The sequence below is a fragment of the Thamnophis elegans genome, chromosome 11, assembly GCF_009769535.1.
Source record: "Thamnophis elegans isolate rThaEle1 chromosome 11, rThaEle1.pri, whole genome shotgun sequence".
NCBI classification, from domain to species: Eukaryota; Metazoa; Chordata; class Lepidosauria; order Squamata; family Colubridae; genus Thamnophis; species Thamnophis elegans.
Window position 1 is genome coordinate 45,245,164 of NC_045551.1, and position 13,073 is coordinate 45,258,236.

Genomic DNA, 13,073 nt, shown 5'->3' on the forward strand with positions numbered 1-13,073 from the left:
ATGTGACCGGGTGGGAGTCGCTTTCCAGCCATGTGACTGTGTGGGCGTAGCTAACTTGTAAAATGTGGTGAAACTCACTTAACAATGCTCTTGCTTAGCAACCAAAATGTTGGCTCAGGAACTCTGGCATTTGAAGCACGCAAGTCTTAAAGCTGTCAAGTTACAAGACCCTTGCACAAAACCCTTTAGAACCCCCCCCCAGGGGTGTTCAAACTTGATAGCTTTAAGACTTGTGGACTTCAACTCCCAGAATTCCTCCTCTCACTCTTCATTTTGATGATGTGCGGACTGGCGGGGAGGAGGGACCTGGAACCAGTTCTAAATGGCACTGTAGATTTGTGGAACCTCTTCTACAGAAGAGGTTAGAACTGGCAGGAACCCACCCCTGCTATGCATGCACATTCCAATTTGGACATTCGGTGCCAAAAAAGATTTGCCATCATTGGTCTAGGTCCAAACCAAAATGCGAAGAGCAATCTTCCAAGCCAGGCAAGGCAAATGGCAAACAGGCACGGTAATGAAGCCAGGGGACTGTAAGCCAAAGCAAACAACTGTTCCTGGCAATGGCTAACTTTCCATGGCTTCTCCTCTTACTCTCCTCCAGGTGTTCCTTGTGAGGAGGGCTGGGGCAACCTTTCCCTGAGCAGTCTTGCAGCCCTTCTCTGGGTGTGCCTATGTTCCGCTCTTCTGTCTCTTGGATCAAGTTGAGTAGACAACTGTTCCTCATCAGAGGAGATTGGCTGCCTATCAGCACCATTGCCAGTCAGCAGCCAATCCTCTCCTATGTCTGTGCGGGCAGGCAGCTCTCCATCTGGTCAACCACCTCCCCCAATCTTGAGGGTCCCAGGACACATCGTCCTCAGCTCCTGGCATGCCTTCCCTGTTGGACAGTCCCAGTTCCAACTCTTCCTCCTCCTCCGAATTGGGCTCTGACGGGGCCATGGCACCTCTCAACCTATATCTAGAGAGATGTATATATCCAAATCAGTAGCGATAACTATAAATATGAAGACATAAATTATGTGGAATCTTATGCCTTCTATCTAATATAGTCCACATAATTTTCCTGTTTGATTGACAAACTTCTCCTAGTTCCACTGCCCTTAGTTTTATTGACTTGTTTATGTGAAGAGTGTAGAGGATGGCTTTGAAGGACAGAGGGAAGATCCGTTACTAAGGCAACAATCAGATAAAAGAGGCTTGATCCCAGAGCAAGAGAGAAGATAAAAGAGGAAAGGGGGAAAGCAGATTCAGCCTTGCAAAATTCTGTTGCAATAGCTGTTCAATTAAAAGTAGCTTTAGGCCCAGTCAGTCTGTTTCTTAATCTGGTCTACCCTATAGGACTGTCAGTTCCTTAGAAGGTAGGGAACTTTATTATATTGGTTCGTTGTACGATCAACCAGCTTCTTAGATTGGATTTGGAATTTTTTGTCTATCTATTGGGTCCTTTCCAAGAACCTGGAATAGGCAGATACTGATGTTTTATGGTATTAGAGGTATTGTCACAGAATACAGGTAGTCCTCAACTTATGACTACAATTGAACCCCAACATTTGTCATTAAGCAAGACATTTGTTAAGTGAGTTTTGCCCCATTTTATGACTTTTCTTGCCACAGTTCCTAAGTGAATTGCTATAGTTGTTAAATTAAGAACATGGTTTATTAAGTGAATCTGGTTTTCCCATTGACTTTGCTTGTCAGAAGGGTGCAAAAGAGGATCATATGACCCACAGACACTGCCTCCGTCATAAATGTGAATCAGTAGTCAAGCATCTGAATTTTGATCCCATGTCCATGGGGAGCTGCAACGGTCATAAGTCACTTTTTTCAGTGCTGTTGTAACTTTGAACGGTCTCTAAGTGAACTGTTGTAAGTTGGGGGACTACCTGTACAATCAATATAAAAATATAAAACAATCATTACTGAGATTAAAATATATTAAAATGTACAAACCATAAACACAGATAGAATAAATACATAGTGGAACCATCTTAAGATGTTATTGGTTCTATACGAAGCATAACTGGGTCTTGAGTGACTTCCAGAACATTAAAAGGGATTGGAACTAACCTGACTTCAGTTGCGGGATGAGACAATGTTTCATAAAGTAAGTACCATGGTAGAGAAGGGTGATATCCTAGGCCCATGATGGCGAATCTATGGCACAAGTGCCACAGGTGGCATGGGGAGTAATTTGTCAGAGCAAGTGAAGTGTTGCCCTGGCAGCTGGCTAGCTCACTTCGGCCTCCTTTTGAGGCCATTTTTTGCCCTCTGGAGGCTTCAGGAACTTCCCTGTAGCCCCGGAGCACAAAAAACAGCTCTACAGGCAAACCAGAAGTTTGGGAACCGAGTTCCAGTTTGCTCGTAGGACCGGTTTTAGGCTCCAGAGGGATAAAACCAGCCCTACGAGCAAACCGGAAGTCACTTCCTGTTTGCTCAAAATGTCATTTTTTGCCCTCCGGAGCCTTCAGGGAAGCCTCCTGAAAGCCACTGAAGGCTCTAGAGCAGTGGTTCTCAATCTGGGGGGTCAAATGACCCTTTCACAGGGGTCGCCTAAGACCATTGGAAAACACATATTTTCGATGGTCTTAGGAACCGAGACACCAATTTTATGGTTGGGGGTCACCACAACATGAAGAACTGTATTAAAGGGTTGCGGCATTGAGAAGGTTGAGAACCACTGCTTTAGAGGACAAAAACTGGCCTTATGGACAAACTGGAAGTCCATTCCTGAATTTTTGGTTTGCCCATAGGGCTGGTTTTTTTTGTGCTCCGGAAGCTTCAGGGAAGCTCCTGAAGCCTCCGGAGGGTCTCGTCAGGGGGGGGGGAGGCTGTTTTCGCCCTCTCCAGGCTCCTATAAAGCCTCTGGAGCCTGGGGAGGATGAAAAAAGCACACCAAAAATGGGGGCGCTGATCGTGCGTGCATGGGCACTGTGGTCATGCACATAGCATTATGGGTGTGGCATGCCCACACGTGACCCTCCTGCGCTCCCCCTGCTTTTGACATGCGAGCCAAAAAAGGTTCGCCATCACTGTCCTAGACACACCAAACGTAGGTTCCTAGTCGATGCTACTTGTAGCATGTATTCTCTGCCATATTTCATGATATGAGTTGACATAATGAGAAAGAAGCAGTCCTTCAGATAACCTGGTCCCATGTCCTGAAGAGCTTTAAAAGTTAACACCAACCCTTTGAATTGGACCCAGAAGCAAACTAGCAGCCAACGCAACTAGCAGAGCAGAGGTGTGACATATGCTTTTCTGGGAACACACTTTTAACTCTACTGCTGCTTTCTGTATCAGTTGAAGATACTCTCCAAGGGCAGCACATTACAATAATCTAACCTAGAGGTAACTAGGTCATAAGTGACTGGGAGCATAGCTTCACCGTCTAGGAATGGGCACAACTGGTGCCTGGCATAAAGCTCTGTATGCAGCCCACCCAGCTCCAGAGATGACATAATCCTAAAACTGATAGGCCCCAAACTCAGTCTTGCCAGGGTTCAGCTGAAGCCTGTTGTACTTCATCCTGACCCTCACAGCCTTCTGGAACCAGGATACAATGTCCACAGCACTGCTTACTTTTCCAGTGGCTTTGATATGTAATTGGGTATCATCAGTTTACAGGGACAATCGATGAACTCACCTAGCAGACTCATGTAGATGTTAAATAGGATAGGAGAGAGGACCAAATCATGAAGCTTTCTGGGCTGAGGGTGGGATCCTTTCTCCCCAACCACCACAGACTGAGATCAATGCTGCAGATGCCATCTCTTCTCCAGTAAGCAGCCAAACGCCCTGCCAGATCCAATAGCCAATTATTCAAAAAAGGTACCGGCAGAAGCCAGGACAACCTAGCAGGCATAGCTTGCAAAATACAGCGGAATTTAGCTGGCATAAAGCAGGGTGTCAAATTAAATCCCATTGTGGGACATATCCAGATTTTGTTTGCCCTTGGGGGCTGGGTTGGGTGTGGCCTGGTCATCAGAGCCTACTGGTTGGGCGTGGCCAGGTGGGCCGGGGTCAGGGCAGCCCAGGGCAGTCCCTTGCCATCTCTGGGATGGCCCCAAGGGACAACTCCTATCGTGAACCAGATCTGGCCCGTGGGCTGCGTGTTTGACATATCTGCCATAAAGCAACAAGGCAGAAAAGTAGCAAACATGGCAAAGCAACAACTGCATCCATCCTCTGGTATACTGTGCTCTACTACAGCACAGTCCACTCCTCCAACTTTCCCACCCAAACAGGTAGAAAACATCTTCACACACGCCACAACCAACAATCAAGAGGACAGCCTGAACTCAGTTCCTTCTCTTCCGCCATCTTATCCAAAACTATTGAATCACTATCTCACACACCCTCAGAGATTTAACTCTTGCTTAGTATTATCTGGTTGGCTTAAGCACTCAGAATAGACTCCTTTCCCACTCCCCTCACTTTCTGGGAGATTCTAATGACAGTTGAGAAAGTAGGACTGGTAGAAATTGACTTTTGGCCAATATTAGGTAGGGAGATAAGTTCTTAATATTCCAAATACTGTAGATTGGAAAGATTGTTGTCTCCTGACCAGCATGTAGACCAGCTCTGCCGGTGAGTTGCGGAGGGGCCCATGGACCGTCCAGCCGTTCCAGAAACAACCGGCCCTACCAATGCCGCCTGCCAGCCTGACCAACACAAGACAGCTAGCTCTGAGTCTGGGCAACCTGCCACGTTCTCGGCGGAACACTTACCATTGCAAACTGGCGCCATGGCCAGGGTGGGCCCTCCAGCGTTGTTCGCGTGGCCAATACAGTGGAGCAGAGACTCCAACGCTCCTCCTTCTTTGGCAGTGGCCACACCTTTATTGAGACGCTCGCAGCACGTGCATAGACGTCCCGAGTACCTCCATGACTACGCGTGCCCGGTCCAGGGGTGTTGTGTCCTGACCAGCAGCTGGCGCTGTGCAAGGCGCCTCTGATTGGCCAGGACATGCTTGCCAGCTGGCGGGAGAAACCGGGCGTTCTCATTGGTTCCCCGTCTGACAGCTCTTGGTATAAATAGCTGTCAGCCGGGGGTTTGTCATCTTTTGCCTGTTACTGTTAAATAAAGGTTCTTGTTACTGTTAGCCGGTCTCCTCAATCTGTGTCCCTCAAAAACTTAAAAAAGGTACCATGGAAAATGGTTATCCAAGCCCCTGGGATATTGAAGGATAATTACTCATTGGTGGAGAATCTGTTTTGCAGGTCCAAGTCTACTCTTTTTTTAAAAAATATTTTTTATTAAAAGACAAATCTTTTTTATTTTATTTTTTTTGCAATTTCCTTCTGTACAACATTTCCACCTTGGTATACATCCATTGTAAATACACATCACCCCCCTCTCCTTATTTCAGTTTCTCTTTGTCTATATACATATGGTATTATTATAACATTCCTTAATTTACAATCCTTCATTATGTTCTGTTACCATTTATACATGTTGTTCATCTCTATCTATAAATTGCTAATTTCTAACTCCTGTGTCTTCTTCATTTAGTCTTTCCTTAAGGTTAACACCTGTTCTCTAGCCATTTGTACTCGTTCCATACCATATAATATTCTCTTTCCTCCTTTTCTTTTATGTCTTTTGTAAGTTTGTCCATCTCTGCACACTCTAACACTTTCATTATAACATTCCCCTCTGATGGTATATTATTCTTCTTCCAATTTTGTGCATAATTACTAAACAGCAAATAGATATGAAACCGGAATTATTTCTGTTGGGGAAACCTCCAAGGAAATATGATTTTAAAAACCACAATATTTAATTATACATATATAGCAATATAGCAATAGCAGTAGACTTATATACCGCTTCATAGGCCTTTCAGGCCTCTCTAAGCGGTTTACAGAGAGTCAGCATATTGCCCCCAACAATCTGGGTCCTCATTTTACCCACCTCGGAAGGATGGAAGGCTGAGTCAACCCTGAGCCGGTGAGATTTGAACCGCTGACCTGCTGATCTAGCAGTAGCCTGCAGTGCTGCATTTAACCACTGCGCCACCTTGGCTCTATATCATAACGCAGCGAGAATAATATATGCACAAAATTCCAAGTCTACTCTTTAGCATCTCCAGGTAAGAAAGCAGGAGGGGATGAGATGAACCTCTATCCTAAATGAGCAAGCCGTTGCCAGCTAGACTCAATCAAGGAATAAATAGCCTGATGTGCTTAAGAAAATGCTGTGTTCCCATAACACAAAACAGCCTTTACACAACTATCTTTTAAAAATGTCTCCTTTACAAACAATACTGCCTTCCTCTTTCAGGCTGATGTTTATATTTCTTTGCTAGATTGCTAAGTTGAGTCATAGACAAGAACAAGTTGACCTTGGCTGCTGGATTTGACTAATGAGAGATGATGTTCTCACAGGGAAATGTGAATGTGGCCGGTGTACGTGTTTTCCTCCCGGAGAGTCCAAAATATATGGCAAACTTTGTGAGTGTGATGATAGACAGTGTGAAGACAATGATGGCAATGTCTGCAATGGTAGGTCATTTTTAATATGGATTTTCAGATGAAGTAATGCTGTGGTTATACAGTAATGCAATTCCCCCCCTATGGCTTGGAATTATTGTGATAATAGAAAGAAAGTAATAATTTTAAAAGGCAGGAAGGTATGTACGGTATGGAGATAGATAGAGGGCTACCATAGTGCATTTTTCTTAAATGAAATAAATAACTGATTTACTATACATCTACCGTATTTTTTGGAATATAAGACGCAACTCCCCCCCCCCCCGAAAAGAGGGTGAAAATCTGGGTGCATCTTATACACTGAATACAGCATTTTGGCCTCCCGAAACCCTGCCTCCTTCACAAAAATGGATGTGCAGAGGGTTTGGGAGGCCTGCAAAATGCTCCTGGGGGCTGGGGAAGGCAAAAACAAGCAAAAAACCCGGGCTGTTTTTTGCTCGTTTTTGCCCCCCCCCCAGCCCGAGGAGCATTCTACAAGCCTCCTAAAGGCTATGCATGCCCTCTGTTTTTGGGGGGAAATGGGCCCGTTTTCTGCTCATGTTCACCCCCCCAGCCCCGAGGAACACTTTCCAGGCCTCTCAAACTCAGGCCTCTCAAACTCTTCATACCCCATTTTTCACAAAAAATGAGGCATGCAGATGGTTTGGGAGGTCTGCAAAACCTACACTTACACTTTTTTTTTAAAATTTAGCTCTTCAAATCTTATACTCCAGTGCATCTTCTCCTCTGAAAAATACGGTATGTTCTGTAAAATAAACAGTGTAAACAAATGGTTTTGTTTCTAAAAGATGTAAAATTATTTGAAAGAAACAGGAGACATTGACTCGGATTCTATCATCTGAATTAAATGAATGGGCTACCATATGCTCAATGGTTCACATCTTGGGGAAACAGAAGGAATAGCAAAGATGAGAGCACACAAGGCCCTGTGCTGTGCACTTCACCAGCTATAAAGCTAAAATTGAAATTCAGCAAAATATCCCTATTCCTAAAAATAGCATGTGGAGCTTGCCCCATATTAAAGGTTTTGCTTTTTGTAAATTCCGGTTTGAACATCGTCACATTTATATGTGCCACTGGAGAACATAAATATGGTTATGCATGTTGTTTCGATGTTTCTCAACCTCTCGACATCTGGAGCCATCCTTCTGAAGACGGTGCCAGAGCCTTTGTTGAAATGGTACTTGCTCTGCTGTCTTACACCTAGATGAGCCATTGGGGTATATTCAATAAAAACACACTTTGCATATATTTAGGGGCACTCTGGTGTTTATAGTGAATGCCTTATTTTCAGAGGTAAATATTGGCGGAAAAGGTAGGTTTGCAAGGCTGTGCTCAATGATTCTCTGAATCAAGCTTAAATAGACTCTAAATTGGATAGCGGTGAGTTATTACCTGCAGCTGAACCTCAGAGCTACACAAAATGTGGTATGATTTCTTTGTAGAGAAAACTCTGCAGCATTAATTAAGTGCCTATTTATACGTCTACGGGCATTCTCAGTCATCCACATTATGGTTGTCCCAAATGTGTTTTTTTTCCCAAAAGACAACTGGACTTTGTTTTTCCTTGAAGTTGTTTTCCTTCTCATCCAAGAAGCTTCTTCAGTTCTGACTGAATGATGGAGGATGGAAGGATTTTTTATTTCTTGCAGTCATCTGGTCGTTAGCACTCTTTCTGAGAGTCATTGAGGCCATTTGGAGGTTTATCTGGACCCTCAGGGTCACTGAAATAGTGCAAATGGGTATGGAGTCTTCTTAGAACTGCTGGAAGGACTCCTGTTGGAAACAGGATACAGTAGGTGCAGATGTGGTATTCAGACGGTTCTCTCTGGTTTGGGCAATGGTAGTGGCGGATGCGGGAGGCTCAGCCCACCCGCCCCGACATAATGCATGAGCACTGTGCATGCACAGAAGGTGATATGCATGCACAGATGCGGCTCATGTGAACGAAGTGTGGGATACAACACTATCTATCTCTTGTTTACAATACAGTCATTTCAGCAATTCCAAGAAGGTTCCATACCAGCTAATGATTGCAAGGAATGTAACTCCTTCCACCCTCCACCATTCAGTTAGAACTGAAGGAGCTTCTTGGATTAGAAGTGAAACTTCTTCAAGGAAAAAACAAAGTCCTTTTTATAGTTAATCAATGGAAAATTTGTGAGCCGATTGTTGTTGCGCTACAGTTGCAAACATTCTTCCTTACTTTTCCTGTCATTGAGATGGGTGGAAGATAATTCACCAGGTTTGGAGAACCAGGCGTTCATTAATCCTTTTGTAATTGTAAGTCAATGAAATCAATAAAGAAGCTAAAGTGATGAGCAGGCAGTGACCATGCTGATTATGGTTGTGGGAGTTGTAAGTCAACATACAAACATTGTGAACACTAGGTGGATTTCCCCTCTTGCTTTTGGGGGATAAACATGTAGAAATATTGAGAAAGTTGGGATATTTATTATGTAAAATTATTTATTTCTTCAGAAGCTACCAAAAGCTAAGTAGATGTATACTAGTCAAGAATAGCCTAAAAAGGAGCCAGACATTACAAATTTGTATGATTCCCAGTTTCCTGATGCAAACCTCCACTTCAGTTTCAAATAATATATTAATCAAAAAGATAAAATCTCAATATTGCAATGGTTTAGGAAAAAAATGGGTACTATAGTAGAAATCCCAAATACAGAAATCAATTCTGTATGAGATTGAGATCAGCACTATAGTAGTTTATGATTACATATCTAACAATTGGAATCAATGGATACTAGTTAGATATTCAAACAGGGACCATTAATTTTAATCGTACAATGCACTGAATTTACAAGTTTAAAAAAATCCATTAAACAGACCTTCATTGTAGATCTGCTCCTGAATTTTTGCAAATGAAAATATTCAGGGAAATTTATGATAGGTTTATGTATCCATATACTATTTGCTATTGTACAAATTGCTTATTCAATTCCAGCAAAAAAAACCCATCCATTTATTATACCATTAATCAGATTTCTTAAAATATTTACTACTCATTTATATGCCTCATACTTGGGCATTAAAAATATAAACTTATAGTGGTGGGACTATAAAGAAATGTCTTTCTCAACCTAGAAGATATTGGAAAACCCACTAAGATGCATAGGCAGAAAATGTCTTATTTTTTTCAGGCTGCTTCTAGCCATTTAGCCTCAAGTTATGCCAACCTCAACATAATTTCTTCTGAAAAGGTTAACATAGTGGAGTTCAGCTCCTGTTGATTTTATGGCAAGGATGATAGCTTAAAGCAGAATGAATTAAAGCTAGGAGTGATCTTGGAGAACTGGTAGGAAGACTTAATGCCTATTGAAAAGTAAACGGAGGTGGTGGTGAACTGGATAATTGTCTTCTGCTTGTTGCACCAGATACTGATTTATAGATCACTTTTCCAACTCTAGGCTGAGGTAAATAAAGAGAAAATGTGATGGATGAGGGCATCAGCATCCATGATCTTGCATACTGGCAAAGTCCTACAAATGCTACTGTCCATCATTGGATGAAGAAAAAATAGTGCAAAATTTTCAGCAAGATGTGAGAAAGGGAAACAACTGAAGAGTTACATGCCTTGTTCTGTTCTGATCATATTCAGAAGTTTATCACACTTAAACCGCTGCCCTTGATTGGAATGGAACTTATTTCATCATGTAGCTTTCTCCTGCTCCTTCTTCATGAGCTGAATGCAGAAAAATGTGCTGTGTTATTCAAATTCCTCAAAGAAATAAAATGTCCCAGGAAGACAGCGGGAAAGAAAGTTCGTCACGGTAGGAAATATATAGGGTAGTTAATATGCTTGATAGTGTAAACTGTCCTTTCAGCACTTAGAATATTTTACCTGAGCTGACTTGTCATTTATTTTTTTTCAGATACTTTTCGAGACTTAATAATTGCCTAGTTAGCTAATCACTTTTAAGATGATAGAATGAAACATCAATAAAGTCCGTGTAACTCGAATGGAAAACAACCCACTAGATCCAGTTAAAACAAGAGCCATTAAAAGGAAATGCTAAAAGAAGCATCACAAGAAAAATCTAAAATAAACGAAAGCACAACGGAAACATAAAGAGGATAAAATGGGAAAGAAGAAAAGGATATCTGCCCGGCACTGAAACAGAACCAAAGTAGAGTTTTTTGGAGAGCATATACTGTATTTCACAGCTGGGACTGGAGTCGAGCTTCACCTTGTATAGTGACTTTTACCTAAGCAAAAAGACCATTTATACCCAGGGAAATGATGGAATTCTGCTCTCAGGAAATAATAAGTGCATTGTAGTTACTCAGAAGTTTGAAAGTGACTCAGGAAAGTCCAATTTGGGTGACTTTGTTTACCCCTCTCTCTTCATTCCACCTACCGTTGTTACAATGGTAGAAAATTGGAGAGGGAGATTTTATGCACCATATTTTTCAGAGTATAAGACGCATCGGAGTATAAGACGCACCCAGGTTTTTGAGGAGGCAAATTTTTAAAAAAGTTTTTGCACTCTGCAGAGCTTTTTGCAAAAACAGGCTTGGTGTTTTTTTTTTTTCAAAAAAAGGGGATGAATAGCCTTTTGGAGCCTTGTAGAGTGCTCCTGGGGGGTGGGGTGGGGCAAAAATAAGCAAAAAATGGCCTGTTATTCACAAAAAAGGCCTTTTTGTCAAAAAAAAGGGTATGCATAGCCTTTGGAAGGCTTATAGAGTGCTCCTGAGGACTGGTGGGGGGGCAAAATTGAGAAAAATGGCCCATGTTTTGCTCATTTTTGCCCTCCCCAGTCCCCAGGAGCACTTTGCAAGGCTCCTAAAGGCTCTGCACGGCCATTTTGGTCAAGAGGCAGGGTTTCGGGAGGCAAAAATGCTGTATTCAGTGTATAAGATGCACCCAGATTTTTAGCCTCTTTTTTGAGGAAAAAGTCCTTCTTATACTCTGAAAAATATCGTATATTGACATGAGCTCATGGGGGGGGGCGGGAGGAACTGGAAATAAATCATTCTAGATTATTTAAAAAAAACATTATTATTATTAAATACATTCTCAAGGACAGCCCCATAAACAATCATTCACAGGGAATTTCTAAGTTGTAAATCATCAAAGCCAGAAGATCTTAATCAAAATAGAACCATAGCTGAAGAACTCATTTAAGAGGAATACAACTTAGACGAAACATGCAGAATGTGGCTTCTTGAAACGTTTCAGCCCTTTTACCAGCAATGGCTATAGGAAGTGACTGCATATTCTTCTGTATAATGAACTAAGATAAGATATGCTTGTATGGGTTTCTTTCTGGTTTTTCTCTTGTATTGTGACTGGGTACAGCTGTAGGCAAGGGACACAGTGGTTCAATGGCTAAGACTCTGAGCTTGTCGATCAGAAAGGTCGGCACTTCGGCGATTCAAATTCCTCGTGCCGCGTAACAGAGTGAGCTCCCGTTACTTGTCCCAGCTTCTGCCAACCTAGCAGTTTGAAAAATGCAAGTAGAAATATAGGGACCATCTTTGGTGGGAAGGTAACAGCGTTCCGTGCACCTTCGGCGTCGAGTCATGCCGGCCACATGACCACAGAGATGTCTTTGGACAACGTTCGCTCTTCGGCTTTGAAACAGAGATGAGCACCGCCCCCTAGAGTTGGGAATGGCTAGCACATATGTGCGAGGGGAACCTTTACCATTACCTTTTACGGTTGTAGGTATGTGTACCCCAAGAAACACATGCTCCTTCCTAGCTTACCCAATCAGGAAGGAGGAAGGACAGGGCTTCAAATAGATTAGCTGACACCTTGCCCAAGTGCCTCTCCAAAAGGGCAGCATTGGGGATGATTTTCTGCATGTGTGTTGTCCCCAGCTCCTCTCTGGATCTGGCCTCCCTTTGAAAAATTTCCCTCAGATGTAAACCCATTCTATTTGGTCTCCAGAAAGTTATCCTGTTGATGGACAGCCGGACAGAAGGCTCAAGACTGCCTATTTGTTTGTCAGCAGGCAGCTCCCTGGAAACAGAAAAGAGTGGGACCAAATTTGGTTTAGTGGGAGGAGGGAGAAAAAGATAAGACAAGCTTGAATATGATCTGCATCTGGCTAGCAAGCTTTGTAGGAAAATCAATCCAAGAAAAACATTTGCATCCAGAGGAGAGAAACAAATGTCCTCAACTCAAAGACTGCTACCAGCTCCATCCCTAAGCCCTCTACTTCCTGCTTCCTGATCACGGGAGTCAAAGTGGAAGTGCTATTAAAGAATTGTAAAAAAAAATTCAGAAATCCTGATCCGCCCACTTGTTTTTCTCTAATTCTGAAGTCACCTAGGATTCCACAGCCGGAAGCACATTTGCAAGGATACGTTTTACAGCCAGGTGATTTCTCAAAGACTTCTGATATAAAACAAGTATTTTCATAAGTGACAGAACCCTCCTCTCCAAAAGGGACTTAGTCATGACTACAATTATTCATAAAAATTGTGACTTCCAGCTAGAAGAGGCTGTCCACCTCTGCTTTGGGAGCAGAGCATTTTCAGAAGAGACTAAACATGGCTCACTTTGATGGACAAATCATCCACTTAACCGTAGTGACATTTTATTTAAAAAAAAGT

General features: G+C 42.6%; 1 protein-coding gene across 2 annotated transcripts in view; it reads left to right on the plus strand.

The window, feature by feature from the left end:
- Window positions 1-13,073, plus strand: part of ITGBL1 (integrin subunit beta like 1) — a 191,863-nt gene that overhangs the window by 162,233 nt on the left and 16,557 nt on the right. For both annotated transcript variants that reach the window (XR_004256143.1, XM_032226145.1), the window contains exon 8: window positions 6,390-6,506. Coding sequence is in view for 1 of the 2 variants with exons in the window: in XM_032226145.1 (XP_032082036.1) it covers window positions 6,390-6,506 (117 nt within the window). In the remaining variant the exon portion in view is untranslated. The remainder of the gene's footprint in view (window positions 1-6,389; window positions 6,507-13,073) is intronic.